General features: G+C 49.2%; 1 protein-coding gene across 2 annotated transcripts in view; it reads left to right on the forward strand.

Moving 5' to 3' along the window:
* Positions 1-14,030, forward strand: part of TRIO (trio Rho guanine nucleotide exchange factor) — a 338,883-nt gene that overhangs the window by 195,272 nt on the left and 129,581 nt on the right. For both annotated transcript variants that reach the window (XM_032415386.1, XM_032415387.1), the window contains exons 12-15: positions 6,854-7,023; positions 8,002-8,176; positions 12,464-12,659; positions 13,451-13,617. In XM_032415386.1, the coding sequence (XP_032271277.1) occupies positions 6,854-7,023; positions 8,002-8,176; positions 12,464-12,659; positions 13,451-13,617 (708 nt within the window). The remainder of the gene's footprint in view (positions 1-6,853; positions 7,024-8,001; positions 8,177-12,463; positions 12,660-13,450; positions 13,618-14,030) is intronic.

A 14,030-nucleotide genomic window follows, 5' to 3' on the forward strand; every position in this document is an offset into this window, starting at 1 on the left:
AAACTGGCCTTTGTTGTGTGGAGAGCTGTTTATCTTGAAAATGGGCAAATGGCCACAAAGCAAGGGCAGACTTGGTGCAGCAGAAATAATTGTGGCTACCTTAAAAGTCTTGCCAGGGAGACCGTCATCATGGAGGTTGTTAGTGGGTGACCTCAGTGGGGCTGGGGGACTATGTCTCCCCTGTACGTCTCTGTCCCCATGAGGAAAGGCATGCTTATCAAAGTCTAGGCCAGGGTCGGTAAAATATGTAGGATCCCAAAACATGTCAGCAGAAATAAGTCAAAATCCATCAGAGAAATTTCATTCATGGGTTTTCATATGAGCCTTTTGAATCAGGAACACTCACCTAGACAGGTTATAGAGTAAGGGTCACAAGGGTGGTCACAGCACTTGTTAAAACAACAACCTTACACATGTTCATGAACAGAGTACACAATAGTGTCATGCCCAGTGGGTGTAATGAGCAAAAGCACGGGAAAAAATCCCGATTGGGAGGCAGTCACCTCGCTGTGCACTGCTGGTTGGATCCACACGTGATGTCGTCTTTGCTCTCCAGCCCCCCACTTTGCAAGGGCGGGGTGTTCAGAGGAGAGTGAGCTGGTGTGGAAGGAGTTTCAGATCCTGCCACAATGATGGAGTCCAAGGACTGAAGTGTTACCCTTGGGATAGAGAGGACAGACTATACCAATGCTTTCTGTCCTCAGAGGCTTGAAGAGTGAAGGAGGAATTATGCTTTGACTAATTGCAGACCGTTTTGGGGGGAAAGTGCTTGCTCTCAAAATGACGTGGGGGTGGGGAGGAGCTCTTCCCAAATTTGAAACCTCAGGAAGAGTTGTTTTATGCTTTGGTGATGTCGGGGAATAAAAGGAAGAAAGAAAATCCCTCATCTCAAAATCTCTGTATTTCACCAAGTCGACTTAAATATCTGGATCACTGAGGTTCCCACTCTGACCTTGGTCTCTGTGTGGGCCCTCTATCCAGCCACATCACCTGTGCCTCGCCTTGTCCTTGATCCCACGTCTGTGGCTCCCACCCTCCGGTGCTGCGGCGCCCACTTAACGGGGGGCTGCCCTGACGTGCTCTTCCTTCTCCTTCTGTCCCCTCTCTTACACATACTTGCATGGGTATTATTTCATGACACTGACTCTGATTTATGCCCCCCCCCCACATTTGTGAAGGATGCCCAGTACATCCTTCACAAATGTCCTTTCGTCATATTAAGGCATCTTTTATCACCCACCCCAGAATAACAAGGTACTTCTCAAGCCCTTACTCCTCCTTGATCGGGGTACCAGGCATGTGCACCATTTCAGGCTGAAGAAGGTGCCTCACGTGCGGGAACAGCTCCCCTTTGAGCCCCGCTGCTTGTACCTGAAACTGAATCACAATTTATGTGCACAGTGAGTGCCCTCTGAAATCCCGAAACTACCTACTCCTGCTCCTGGCTCACAGCTTCTGCTGGGGGGACGCGGCTTTTGTGCTTCCCGTGGTGGCCTTACAGTTCACCCAGCCCTACTGGTACCCAGATGATTGTCTTTGTCATAAACAAGGGTAGGGAAGCAAATAGGGGTGGTGGTAGTTTCTGTTTATAAAGTGCTTGGGGTGACCAAGCACTTTCACAGGTCTGTGGTCACTTCGTTTGATTTTCAAACTGGGCTTTGCCAGTTAGGGAAGACATATGGTAAGATGATCCAAGATTTCATGGATGAGAAATCTGAGGGTGGAGAGTCCCAAGGATTTTCCCAAGGCCGCGTGCAGAGAAGGGCCCACATCTGACGTGTTGGGCCCCGCCTCCGGATGGAGCGGGCTTATAGACTGCATTCAGATTTTGCATCTGAAAGAGGTTGCAGCTAAAGCAATCCCCAAATCCCAGGCTTCCGATCCTATCACCTGTGGAATAGGGCTGGAAGCTCAGTCCTTCCTGGGATTTCCCCCAGGCCAACAGGTTCCTCTGGGAGCGCGCTCTGGCAAAGTCTCCCATCCAATTAGTGAGGAAGGGGCTCTTCCAGGAGATTTCTCCCAGCAGAGTTGCAGTCTCCTCCTTTAGGCTCCACCCAGCACAGAGGGGAGAGGGAGGGGGCCGGAGTGGAGGTGAGCCTGGGTCAGGCCTGGCCGGACACCACTGGATCCAGGACCAGGGCTCTCACATCTTTGTCATGGGAGTTCTCTCCCCAGAACTTCGTGTGTCTCCCTAGCCCAGCCTTCTCTGTGAATGGATCTTGGTCCACGAACCAGGTCGGAGACACCCGCTGCGTTCGAGTGCTCGTCCTTGGAATGCTGCTGGCGGCCGCCCAGTGGGCCTCTAGGGGGCAGCATTGCCTAACTCTGGCCGTGGGCCACAGTCCTCACAGGAAAATCCACGAGGCTGAGAACCTGGGTAGAATGTAGCTCCTCTCGGCTGTCCTGTCGGGCTGTCCGCAAAGATGTAGCTCTTGATTGGAAATTAACAGCATGCACAGAAGCGCTGGGTTTTAGAAATTTCACAGGTATCCTAGAGACTTTTTCTTATTCTTTTATTCAAAGGTTATTTTAAGCATCATATACTAATTTAAAAGCTTAAAAATAGATTTTACCTGAATTATACTGCATTATGATATATATTAGTTCATCACCGAAATCAGAAATGACCTTTATCTGAGAATCCTTCTCTCTCCAAATTGAATGAGAATATTTTCTGTAGAGGCAGGGAAAAAAAATTCTAAAGGGGCAAAAGATTTGGGAGCATTTGACATTATAGATTTAAATATAATCTTGCTCCTTCTACCTCATTTACTGTTCCCTTTTCAACTGCCGGAGCCGAAGATCCATTTCTGTGGTTTCCTCTGTGGCCGTGGCCGTTCACCGGTTCCACAGCAGGCCGGGCCCCTGAGCACATTCCACCGGGGATGCGCGTCCAAGTGTCCAGGATGTTGAGGAAAGGAAAAAGTTTGACCCACAGATCCTCATGGCATTTCCCCTGCAACCAAGGGGAAGTGATTTCTATGGACTCCGGTGCACTCATTCTAGCACCTTTTCCTCATACTATTTTTAGGTGTAAAAAGATTTAAACGTGGGATGGTGTTAAGTCTACCAGACTCAGTGACATATTTTGAACAATAAGTGGGAACCTGGTTGTGTTTTGAAAAATATCTAGAGAAAGACCTAAAACTCTGTGGTTTTTCTTATTAGACACGTTTCTTCACAAGAATAAGACTAGTTCTCATGGCTCACATTTACTTGTTTCTTTGCTGTGCACGTACCATCCCATTTACTCTTCGCAGCAGCTCCCGGAGGGAGGGAGGCACTGTTACTGTTACTGCTATTACTAGGCCCATCTTAGAGAAGAGGGGCCTGAGTCGTGGACCGGCCAAGTAACTTGCCTAAGGCCACGGCCCAGGATGTTAAGTCAGGATAGGGTGTCTGGCAGTCTAGCTTCAGAGCCCGCACTCTTAACTGTTACTCCATATTAGCTCTTAGAAGAGGTGTTTTATTTTAATTATCATTTGTGGATAAACTATTAAGTCTTAGGCTGTTGCAGTGGAGTTACATAGACGCACTTAGGCCTTGTGCCTCAGGGCAGTTCCAAGCATTGGTTTTGATCTCCTCCTCCTCCTCACAGTGTAGAGAAGCAAGGCTCGTTAACATGGTTTCATAATCTAAATTATGTATTTTTGGTGGTATTTGCTGGAGAAGAGGAATTTTGTCCCCCGTCCCCCATCCTGTCCCACAAGCCGGGTTGTGAGTTAGGCCTCGCAGCTGAGTCGGGGGGGGAGGCTGTGCCAGCCACCAGGCAGGGACACAGACACCCCTTGGGTCCACCGTGGCATCTAGGGCACCTGGTGCAAGAAGGGTGCTGGGCCAGGGCTCCTGGAGGGGCCTGGCAGGCTGATGACCCGGGGAGGCCTGACCCAGCTGTGTGAGCAGGGGCGGGGAGGAGGCTCAGGCCACCTGTATGCTCGATGTGTCTCGTCCAGCACATGCAGATTCTCTACCAGCTGTCTTAATTCATGTTGTTATATTTTGCTGATATTGTAGCGTTTTTCTAGTGGTCTTAAAAAAAATTGTGTGTTCCTGTTTTCTCCACAAATTTGAAAGAAGAGATACTAGTCTCTGTTGGGAGAACCTAGCTCTTACTAGTGTAGTGTAACTCAAACCGGGGGCCCCCATTGGCTCCAGCCCTGCGTGGGCCTGCTCGTTCTCTGATGAGTCCCACACCCCCTTCCGTGACGCAGAGTCAGCATTTGGGGTGGACTTGGCTCCTTCCCCCTCCTTCCCATCACGCTGCTTCTGCCTAGATGATGGTGAAAGACAGCGGTCCGTTCTGGACGTACATTTGCGTGTGCATTTGCTCCGCTGAGTGAGCGGCGCTCTTTCTACAGACCCAGCCGTGGGATGTGCGGTGCCTCTGTCCATTCCTCCGTGTGGGCCGCACGTGTGCTCCGGGGACCCCCTTTCCCTGGGTCTTCTCACACTGTGACGAGGTAGGAGCAGCTTCGGTGCAGCACGCATAGGAAGGCGGAAGATGACAGTTGGGATTTTGAAAGAAAGGGACTCAAGTGTTTTGTTTTTTGTTTTTAATTTTCTTTTACACTGGAATGAGCGTAATTGAACAGGTCCACCTTTCATAGTGTTTGTCTCCGGCCGGGAATCTGAGGGGGGGGGCCTGCAGCGGCCACGTGTGTCTGAGGGGGCTTTGCTCTGTGGGGAGCAAGTGGGAGGCAGGTTACCGGGAAGCTGGTAAAACCATTTCAGCTGTAAAAGCCTACCTATTAGATAAGTGCCCTGGATGTTTTGGGATAAATATTTTGACGCGATAAAATGTGTTGGTAACATTGTTACTGCTCACTGGCATGTTCTTGGTTTCTTTTAGCGAATCTTGCCTCTTGAGTTAATTAGAGTAGGTCATTCTGCTTTGGGAATTAAATTTGTTCAGAGCACTGCTGATGCCCCATACCCTCCTGCCGCCTCTGCCTCCCGGCCCTTGGAGCGACTTCTTGAGGCCAGTGTTGGTCTGAGGGCCCTGTTGTAGCGAACCGAGTCTCGGAGAAACTCAGTCATCTCTTAGGTCACAGAGTCCGTGCTTTGTTAAAGCATCTCCTAAATCCACAGTACTCGGGCTATACCGCATGACCTGTAGAACTTGGAAGGTTTTTCCTAGGAAATATCAGAGCAAATTGGGAGATTCCTCATGGTCATGATGCTGTCATCCTTCCTGTTATTTACAAAGGCAGCAACCATGTTTATGAGGATTTAGAGGAAAGCAAACAAGTATGTTCTTGATTATGGAACCTTATAGATGGTGCAGAGCATTAGTCCATATTTATATGGTGAGTCAAAGAATGGTACTTTTGGTGTTGACCGACAATATCAACACAAAGTGTGACCGGATCTAAAGGGCTCTTTCCCAGTACCGGCTTTGCCAGTAGCTCGGTCCCAGCATGTGGTTGATACACACAATAGTATGGATGAATCTCAAAATAATTACGTTGAAGGAAAGAAACCAGACCAAAAATAGAGTTCATAGGATATGGTTCCATTTATGTACTTTTTCAAGAAAATGCAAGCCGATCTATAGCAGATGCTGGGGAGGGATGGCAGGGGAAACAGAAGGATTATGGAGGGCACAAGAAGACTTTTGGGGTGATGGAGCTGTTCACTGCGGACAGCAGGGGAGTTTTCCTGGATGCGTCAAACTTCGCAGATTTTATCCTGGAAATTCATGCAGTTGACTGTATGTCAGTTATACCTCAGTAAAGCAGTTTTCAAATGAAGATGAGCTCAGAAACAAAAGACCCAATACAGCCTTTATTTTGGCAAGCACGGCTGTGCCGTGTGGGCCACAGAGGCTGGTCGGCATTGGGGGCAGAGGTGCTGTCCGTAAGGGCGCTTGGAAGAAATGGGGGGGGGGTTCTCACATCCCTGAGGAAGCAGGAAGCCTTTTCTCCCGCACAGACCACTTCCGAGCCACCAGGGCCCTGCTTGGGGTCATTAGTCATCTTTCCCACTTTGCCGAATGGCTCCCCAGAGACGTGGAGGGAGGCAGCGGGCTTGCCTCAAGCGGGTGAAGCGCTCTGCTCCCGCCGCGCCTGAGGTCGTTCTTGCCGCTGTCGTTCCAAGTGGTCCTTACCTGTCCACGTCACCAGACACATCTTGAGTGGTTGTACAGTGGCAGTCGGAGGTGTTTTCGGGATGCACGCTCCTTCCCCCCCCTGGAGGACTGCGCCGTGGCCGGGTTGGCTGTGGCCAGGCGGGCCGTGGCCCGGGGTGGGCGACGTCACTGAGCGGTGCCGCATCCGACTCTCCCGCCAGGCACGGTGGTGAATTTATCCCACCACATCATACGCTGCCTCCTTTTCGGAGCCGTGGACAGCGGCCACATCTGAGCAGTGGTTTAATAATTAATAATGGGTTGTAGTGCCCTTGCTAAAAGTAAAATAAAACCATCCATCTGCTAAACAAGAGTCAGAGGATGTGTAAAGGAATGCGTTATGCTTAGCAGATGTTTTGGTTGGTGGAGGGGGTCTTTCCTTCTTTCTCTTCCACTAGGATTGAGCCTAGGAAGAATCGGAAAGAGTGACTTCCCTTCCCTTTCCTCTTTTCTCTTTTGTGCCAGTCCCCTTGAGCTCTCTGTCTGTTTATTTTTCGCCACGCGGTGGTTGCACACTGCTTTTTCTGTGCGCGTGTTCCGTGTGTTCCGCTGCCTGGGCCTGCTCAGGGGGCCCCCCCTCCCACCCCCTACCCCCCGGGAGCAGGCTGCCGCCCGCTCCCTCCCGGTGTGGCCACTCGTGTCACTCGGTGTCCGCACCAGGACTTCCGGGGAGGGGAGCTTCCCGGGGGGCCGGGGACCTGGCCTCACGGCGCTCTCCTTCCCCAGCTGTGGACATGGCTGGAGGAGCTGCAGAAGGAGCTGCTGGATGACGTGTACGCCGAGTCGGTGGAGGCCGTGCAAGACCTCATCAAGCGCTTCGGCCAGCAGCAGCAGACGACCCTGCAAGTGACCGTCAACGTGATCAAGGAGGGCGAGGACCTCATCCAGCAGCTGAGGTGGGCCGCGTCCCTGGCCTCCCACGGGGCACGGGCGTTTTGCAGTCCTGCCAGTGATTTCCCCTTCCCTGAGCTCACGCTTCTGAACAATGGGCTGTGATTCCCTGCCCAGCTAGGTAGAGAGCAAATAACATCTCTGCATACAGCAGAGAGTAATATCCCTCTCTTTCTCTTTCCTGTGACGATTGCTCTCATGGCAGCATTGACTAATAAACGTTCCCAGAGCTCAGCTTTTGGTAATATTTCCTCTTAACACTTACCGAATACTTATTGAAATTTCTTTACAGACCAGATTGATTTAAACCTCCGAGGACTGTGTCCTTCAGGCCCTGAGTGATGTGCCTTTCTAGAGGATGGTGGGCGTCCCGGTCCTCAGCACTGAGGCTCGGGGAGGCCCGGCCTTGGGGGAGGGGGGTCCCCGTCCCTCAGGTTCCCCTCCGCACAGGAAGGCAGGAGGCCCTGCTGGGCCTGGGAGCAGATTCATGTTACTGGATCACTCAGAGGACTGTTTTTCAGTCATGACTGGTAACTTCACGGGATGCTCACTTTGCCAAGAGTCAGGCAAAAGTGACTTGTTAAAGGCTAAATTGGTGGCATTAGAGTTTAACCCTTTGTCACCACTCTGACTCTACCATGTGTAGCAAACAGGTATCGTCTATTCTGTTCTCTCTGCTTAAGGAGAAGAGTGGCTGAAGTTGAGCTCCGCTGTAGTTACTTTCTGTAATAGACTTCTTTTGAGAGCGATGGTGGGAGGTGCGGAGCAGAGTCTTCAGTGTGGCCTCAAACCTGGCAGCTTGCTCGGAGGAGGAAGCCCAGGGTTGTGTGGCGGGAGGGGCTGCTGATTCCATTTTCTGAGACCAGCGGCCCCGCTTCCTGCCAGCTCTCTTCCCCCTGAAGTCTGTGCGGCCGGCCGGATCTGGTGTCGGACAGTGGGAGACTTTCTCATGCCTGTCCCCGTCCCCTTCTGCCTTTCCGCAGGGACTCGGCCATCTCCAGCAATAAGACCCCCCACAACAGCTCCATCAGCCACATCGAGACGGTGCTGCAGCAGCTGGACGAGGCCCAGGCCCAGATGGAGGAGCTCTTCCAGGAGCGCAAGATCAAGCTGGAGCTCTTCCTGCAGCTGCGCATATTCGAGCGGGATGCCATCGATGTGAGTGTCCTCCGCCTCCTGCCATTCCCGCATCTTCTCGCTCTGGCTGCCTTAACAGGAGGACAGGGAGAGGGAGGAGTGCACCTTGCCCTGGGAGCTGCAGGGCTTGTGCTGGAGGCCACACCACACAGCAGGGTAGAGCACAGCTGGTGCGCGGAGCTGAAGCCCAGCCGCCTCGAGCAAGTGGCTTGTTTCAGCCCGCGCTGGGTCCCAGGACGCACACCCTTGTCTATGCAGCAGAGGCTCACACCTGCCCCGTGATCCTCCCCTTTCCCTTCTGTCTCCCCGCTCCCGCCCCGCTGCCTGTCTTTCTCCCCTCCCACCCTCCTCCCCAGACGGTGAGAATAAGCCTCACCTGAGCTGATGGCATGTTTGGTAATATGAAGTCCAATTTTTTTCTCCACAGAAGGGTCCTCGGATGATCTTTCATTCTTCTTACCTAAAAGTTGTTACGCCTTATATATGAGGTTTCTTTTCTTTTTCTTCAACGAAAGGGTGGTTCTTAATTCTGTGTCAGGGAAGATCTTATTTTTGAACTTGAAGGACAAGCAGAAGTAAGTATAATTGGATGGTGCTGAATCTGCCTGTGGAACATGATGAAAGGAACCAGAACTCACTTCAGCCAGGAGAAGGCCTGTTTCCTGGTGCCTGTCAGCTTCATACAGCTGCTGGAGTGACCGAGTGCCTGTCCGGGTACCAGCAGCCCGCCAGGTGGTCCTGTGACTGCCGAGCAGAGTGTGTAGGGCGTGCCCTCCCCATGCTAGCGCCTTGAGGGCGTGCACACCCAGACCCTTCGTGCCACTGAAGGCAGAGGCGTGGCCGGGCTTTGTGTAGACTGCTTCACTTCTCTCTGCTCAGGGGAGCGGCTGCCTGAAGTGGGCCCTGCCTGCTTCTCTCGGGCCTGTCTGTAGGCCCAGCTCTGAGTGGTGGTCTTGCTGTATGGTACAGGAACCAGGCCAGGCCCAGTACTGGGCCTCTCATGGGGGCGTCTCTGGTTGGCCATCTGTCTAAACCTCCATCAGTGTTTTCATTGAAGAAAGGCCTTCTTGGCTGTTTTCATTGTCATCATTGGTTTATGACAAGAAAGGAGTTAAATCTCACCCATGTTGTCTGGTAAAATCTGCTCTCAGTGTCTTGACCTTTACAGCCCCATGAAGCCATGTAGAGAAACAGCCCGCTGTGCTCGAGCTCATTAAGGACCTGCCCGGGGCCTGGGCGTGGTGTGCCGCTTCCAGGTTGCCGACTGTATGAACAGAAGACCCGGCATGCCTCTTTTCCTCTCTGACCTCTACTTCGTATGAATTGCTTTGATAAACTTAGCTGCTATTGAGCAGTTTCAATTAGAAAACACAGAGCAATCAGGCATTACTTGAAGTTTTTTCATCAAGACATTTTGATATTTAAAAAAAATCTCTTGGCTTCATTTGTATTGCTGCTACTTAAAGGAAAAAAATTCTAATTGTATTTCCATTTTCAACAAACTGGTGTTTTAAAATGTAGCTCAGGAACCAGAAACATAATTTTCCCACACCAAAGCCACAAAATTCCAAGTGGCCTTTAATAAAAACAGTGTGCCCGGCCAGGCGTAGCGCTTTCCCCAGCTGAGGAAATTAAACCTGCAGTTCAGTCACAGGCCAGCTAAAATGTAGTTTAAAAGCTTTTAGAATGTCATAGCCTAAGAACCTCTTTTCTCTGGAATAATCCTGAAACATAGAAACCTTAGCAGTTGAGGCTTCGGCTGGGATGTCATCCCTTATCTGGGAAAATGCTCCATCCGACTGCCCGTAGGAGGCATGGAGTTATCTTTGTGGGAGAAACTTATCTGTTCCTTGGCCAGTTTTTAAAAATCTCTCCTATCTCTTGTATTTCATAGCCTTTCCAATCTCTCAAAAGTGGATCTGGGTTTTCTATGGCTTAGACATATTGCAGTCTCAGCCTCTTGATATTCCAGGTAAAATCTGCTCTGTTAACTAAAAACAGTGAAGTCATTACTATAGCATCCTGTGATAGTTACTTACGGAACACAGTTATATGTACATTTAGGAAGAGGAACTTTTAGAATTTCTAAACATTCTGGGATACAGTTAAAAACAAAGTTACTTCTCCAAAGAATTCGTGTTCAAAAATTACTTCCCCTTTCTTGAGCTTTGTTTTTGCCACTGATTTCTTGTCTTCACTTGTATGGTTAATAAGCTGTAATGATAAACTTTGGGCAGGATTTTTCCTGATGATCCTTTGATCATGGCCATAAGCTCAGTGAGTATTTTTGAATCCTGCTGGTTCTAGCACGTTCGTCTTTGTTTATTATCCGCTCTTGAGTGTTGCTGAGCCTGATGCGGTCTCCACGAGGCAGCGTTGGAGTCTATCTCACCGCCACACCGAACCCTCTCCTGCCTCAGTGTTAGAAAGGGACGTTAAGAAAGAAATTTACCCTTAGGGTAGAGATAAAGCTTAAAGGTATGGTAAGCTCTTTCCTTTTTAAAAATATTTTTCCTCAGTGGCTTTTTGGTTTACATGTAATTTAACATTGTTCAAATTTATTAATTTTATAAATTAGCCCAGTTTAATAAATTAGTGTAAATACACATACTGCATGCAGACTCCACTAATGAAAGAATAAATCCAGAAGATTTTTGACGTAGGAGTTTGAGGAAGCCTTCAGTTTTTATTACTTCCCATCTCCTAGCTGGGTTCTATGTAAACTCTCTCACATTGTCAGATTTTCAAACTCAGGTGGTTACTGCTCATCTGGATAAAAGGAAATCAGGACTCATGGGAAAGGTTATCCCAGGGAAGCTTAGATAATACAGTGTTCTTTCACAAGAAGTTTTTTCCTTCTTTTTGGATTTCGTAATTTTTAGCCTGAATTTTTAAAAAGTAGATTACAGGGCGCCTGGGTGGCTCAGTCGTTAAGCGTCTGCCTTCAGCTCAGGTCATGATCCCAGGGTCCTGGGATCGAGCCCCACATCGGGCTCTCTGCTCTGCAGGAAGCCTGCTTCTTCCTCTCCCACTCCCCCTGCTTGTGCTCCTGCTCTCGCTGTGTCTCTCTCTGTCAAATAAATAAATAAAGTCTTAAAAAAAAAAAAGTAGATTACAAAAGTTTTCAAACCGGCTCCAAAGTAGCGAGGATGGTACAGTGAACATCCACATGCCTGTCTCCCAAATGTAGCAGGATTGTGTCTTCCTTGCTGCAAATATCCCTTCTTTTGTTATTGTTGTGCTTAGTATGTTAGAGCAAAGCTTTGCCAGCTTACCGTTTCCCTCCTAAAGACTTTCTTAAGTATCTCGACAAAATAAGGCCTTTTCCCACATAACCACAGTCTACCACCCCTCACCAACAGGACACCTTGATCTCTAACTAACACCCAGCCTCTTCTCGGACCCCTGCAGCTGCCCCGGGGGCAGGGAGGCGCGTGGGCGCCGCTTTCGCGGTTGGTTGATAGTCTTTCCATCTAGAATCATCTCTTCATCCACCCTTCTTTTTTTTCCTGCCATGACTTGTTGGAATGACCGCATAAGGGGAAGAAACCAGGTCCCACATTCTGCGTTCACTTAGTGATTTTCTTCTGTTTTTCTTTCCCTGGTATTTCCTATAAACTTGGAAGTTCGATGGAAAGACCTGATTAAGATTCGGGTTCCGTTTCTGTGCCAGATGCTCCCCAGGGGCCACGGCTTCTCCTGTCAGAAAGCTAGTCCTGTCTGGTCCCACTTCTTTAGGGAGCTAAGGTTGGTCTGTGGGATTAGGAGGTGGCAGCCTGACCCTCCCATTAAGTCCCCCCATCCTTTCCATTATAGTTTACTGCACATTGATGGTCATCGGCTGAAGAGTTATTTCACTAGAATTTCAAAACAGAATGAGAAAAAAAGCCTTTCTAATTTTATTCTACATTTAATAACTAGATTTATCTATAAAGGGGAATCTTCCTTCATTGTTATAGGCTTAAATAATTATCTCTTTTACCAGTTTCAGGATAAAGGTTGGTTTCCTGTCAACTTCTAATTAGAGGAGTTTTTCATTTAATTTTAGGCTTTTTAGCTCTTCCTTTTTTTAAAAAAAATTCACTAGGAATTAATGTGTTTTTATGTATTTTGTAAATTTTATTCAATTGTGATAGATTTTTTGTATCTAACTGTCCCATCTTTGGCCTGTGGGAGCCCCTACGGCTGGCTTCCATGTCCTTAGGACATGGTCACATTAGTTCCTTCCTTCCCTACTTGGCACAGTGAGATATCACAGCAGATACTTATTTTTAAGTCTTGTCCTAAGAAGATACTTTCCTGTGTTAGATCATCTCAGACCTTGAGTCTTGGAACGATGAGCTTTCTCAGCAGATGAACGACTTTGACACGGAAGATCTCACGATAGCAGAACAACGCCTCCAGCACCATGCAGACAAAGCTCTGACCATGAACAACTTGACCTTCGATGTCATCCACCAAGGGCAGGACCTTTTGCAGTACGTCAATGAAGTGCAGGCTTCGGGTAAGGAGTGCATTTCATTCTGTCAGTTGTGGGGGTTTCATATCATACGGGAATTCATCCTGTTTATTTGTGTGTGCTGGCTGCCAAGTTTACTTAGCTCTGTGACATAGATGTTCTAGGTACCTGCTCTTCAAAAGGAACATTTTGCTGTTTTATTTTCATATATCGTGATCACAAGTAACATTACGATTAGCGTACTTACCTTTAATATTCTTGCATGTCATCTCAGGGAGCGTGATCTCCAGTTGTACATCCATGAATGAAATGTGAATCTCAAAAAATTTTTCACATTCTTAATTTTTTTTCTTAGTTTATATTTTACCAGCAGAGGTCACTATGGGCTCAGAAATGTAGAGAGAAGTCCGTAGTGTTTGACAACCTGCTACTACGTTACTCGTTTTATACAAATCAAATTCAATGCTTCCTGAAGAGTAAACAGGGTGCAAGTGGATGTACAGCAAAAAGAAGCCAGAGTTCGCTCATTGACAAAGTCAAGGGCTCGTGTCCGCAGTTATCCCTGCAGAAATAGATTGACAGGAAATCGGTTTGATTAGCTATACATCATGTTTTGCTTTGGAACACATCGGATACATTCCTGCAGGCCCCCTCCCGTGCTCGGAAGCACATGTAACACTCCTCTGCCCACTGTGCCTTCCTTGCACTTGGCCTTCAAGGTAACGGCCTGGCCCGGCCGGGCAGGTCCTTCACAAAAGCGCAGTGTATGTGGTGCGCGGCTGAAGAGCCGGCGGCCGTGCCAGTCGAGCTCTGGGCTCTCCCTTCACTGCCCGCAGGTGTGGAGCTGCTTTGCGATAGAGATGTCGACATGGCAACTCGGGTCCAGGACCTGTTGGAGTTCCTTCATGAAAAGCAGCAGGAGCTGGATTTAGCAGCGGAACAGCATCGGAAGCACCTGGAACAATGTGTGCAGCTTCGCCACCTGCAGGCTGAAGTGAAACAGGTAAACAAGCTGCTGGACGTGGAGCCAGACCGGAGGGGCCCCGCCCGACAAGCCCCCGAAGAGGGACCTCCTGGTCGTCTGGGATACAGAACACAGCTGTTGTGAGGCATGATGTGACATGCACACCCCGGGTACGGCCACAGCTCGTGGGCAAACATGGAACCAGTGCCCGGACAGCTGTGTGTTTATTCTGTAGGGGAAGAGGCTTCCCCGCCCAGCAGGTGTATCACTTGAAAGGAACATTCACTTAGCTCGTTTTGTTATTGGTGGTCTCTTGCTTGAAACTGGGCACATTGCTTCTCAGGCTAAATAACTCTATGATTGTTCTGCAAAATAGGCTGTTATCAATCTGGATGGGGTGACAGGCTACAGGGGGCTGGGTTTTTCTTCTGTGACCAGCCTGCTCTACTGTC

Source organism: Phoca vitulina, unplaced genomic scaffold (genome assembly GCF_004348235.1).
Source record: "Phoca vitulina isolate PV1807 unplaced genomic scaffold, GSC_HSeal_1.0 scaffold17, whole genome shotgun sequence".
In the NCBI taxonomy this organism is placed as follows: domain Eukaryota; kingdom Metazoa; phylum Chordata; class Mammalia; order Carnivora; family Phocidae; genus Phoca; species Phoca vitulina.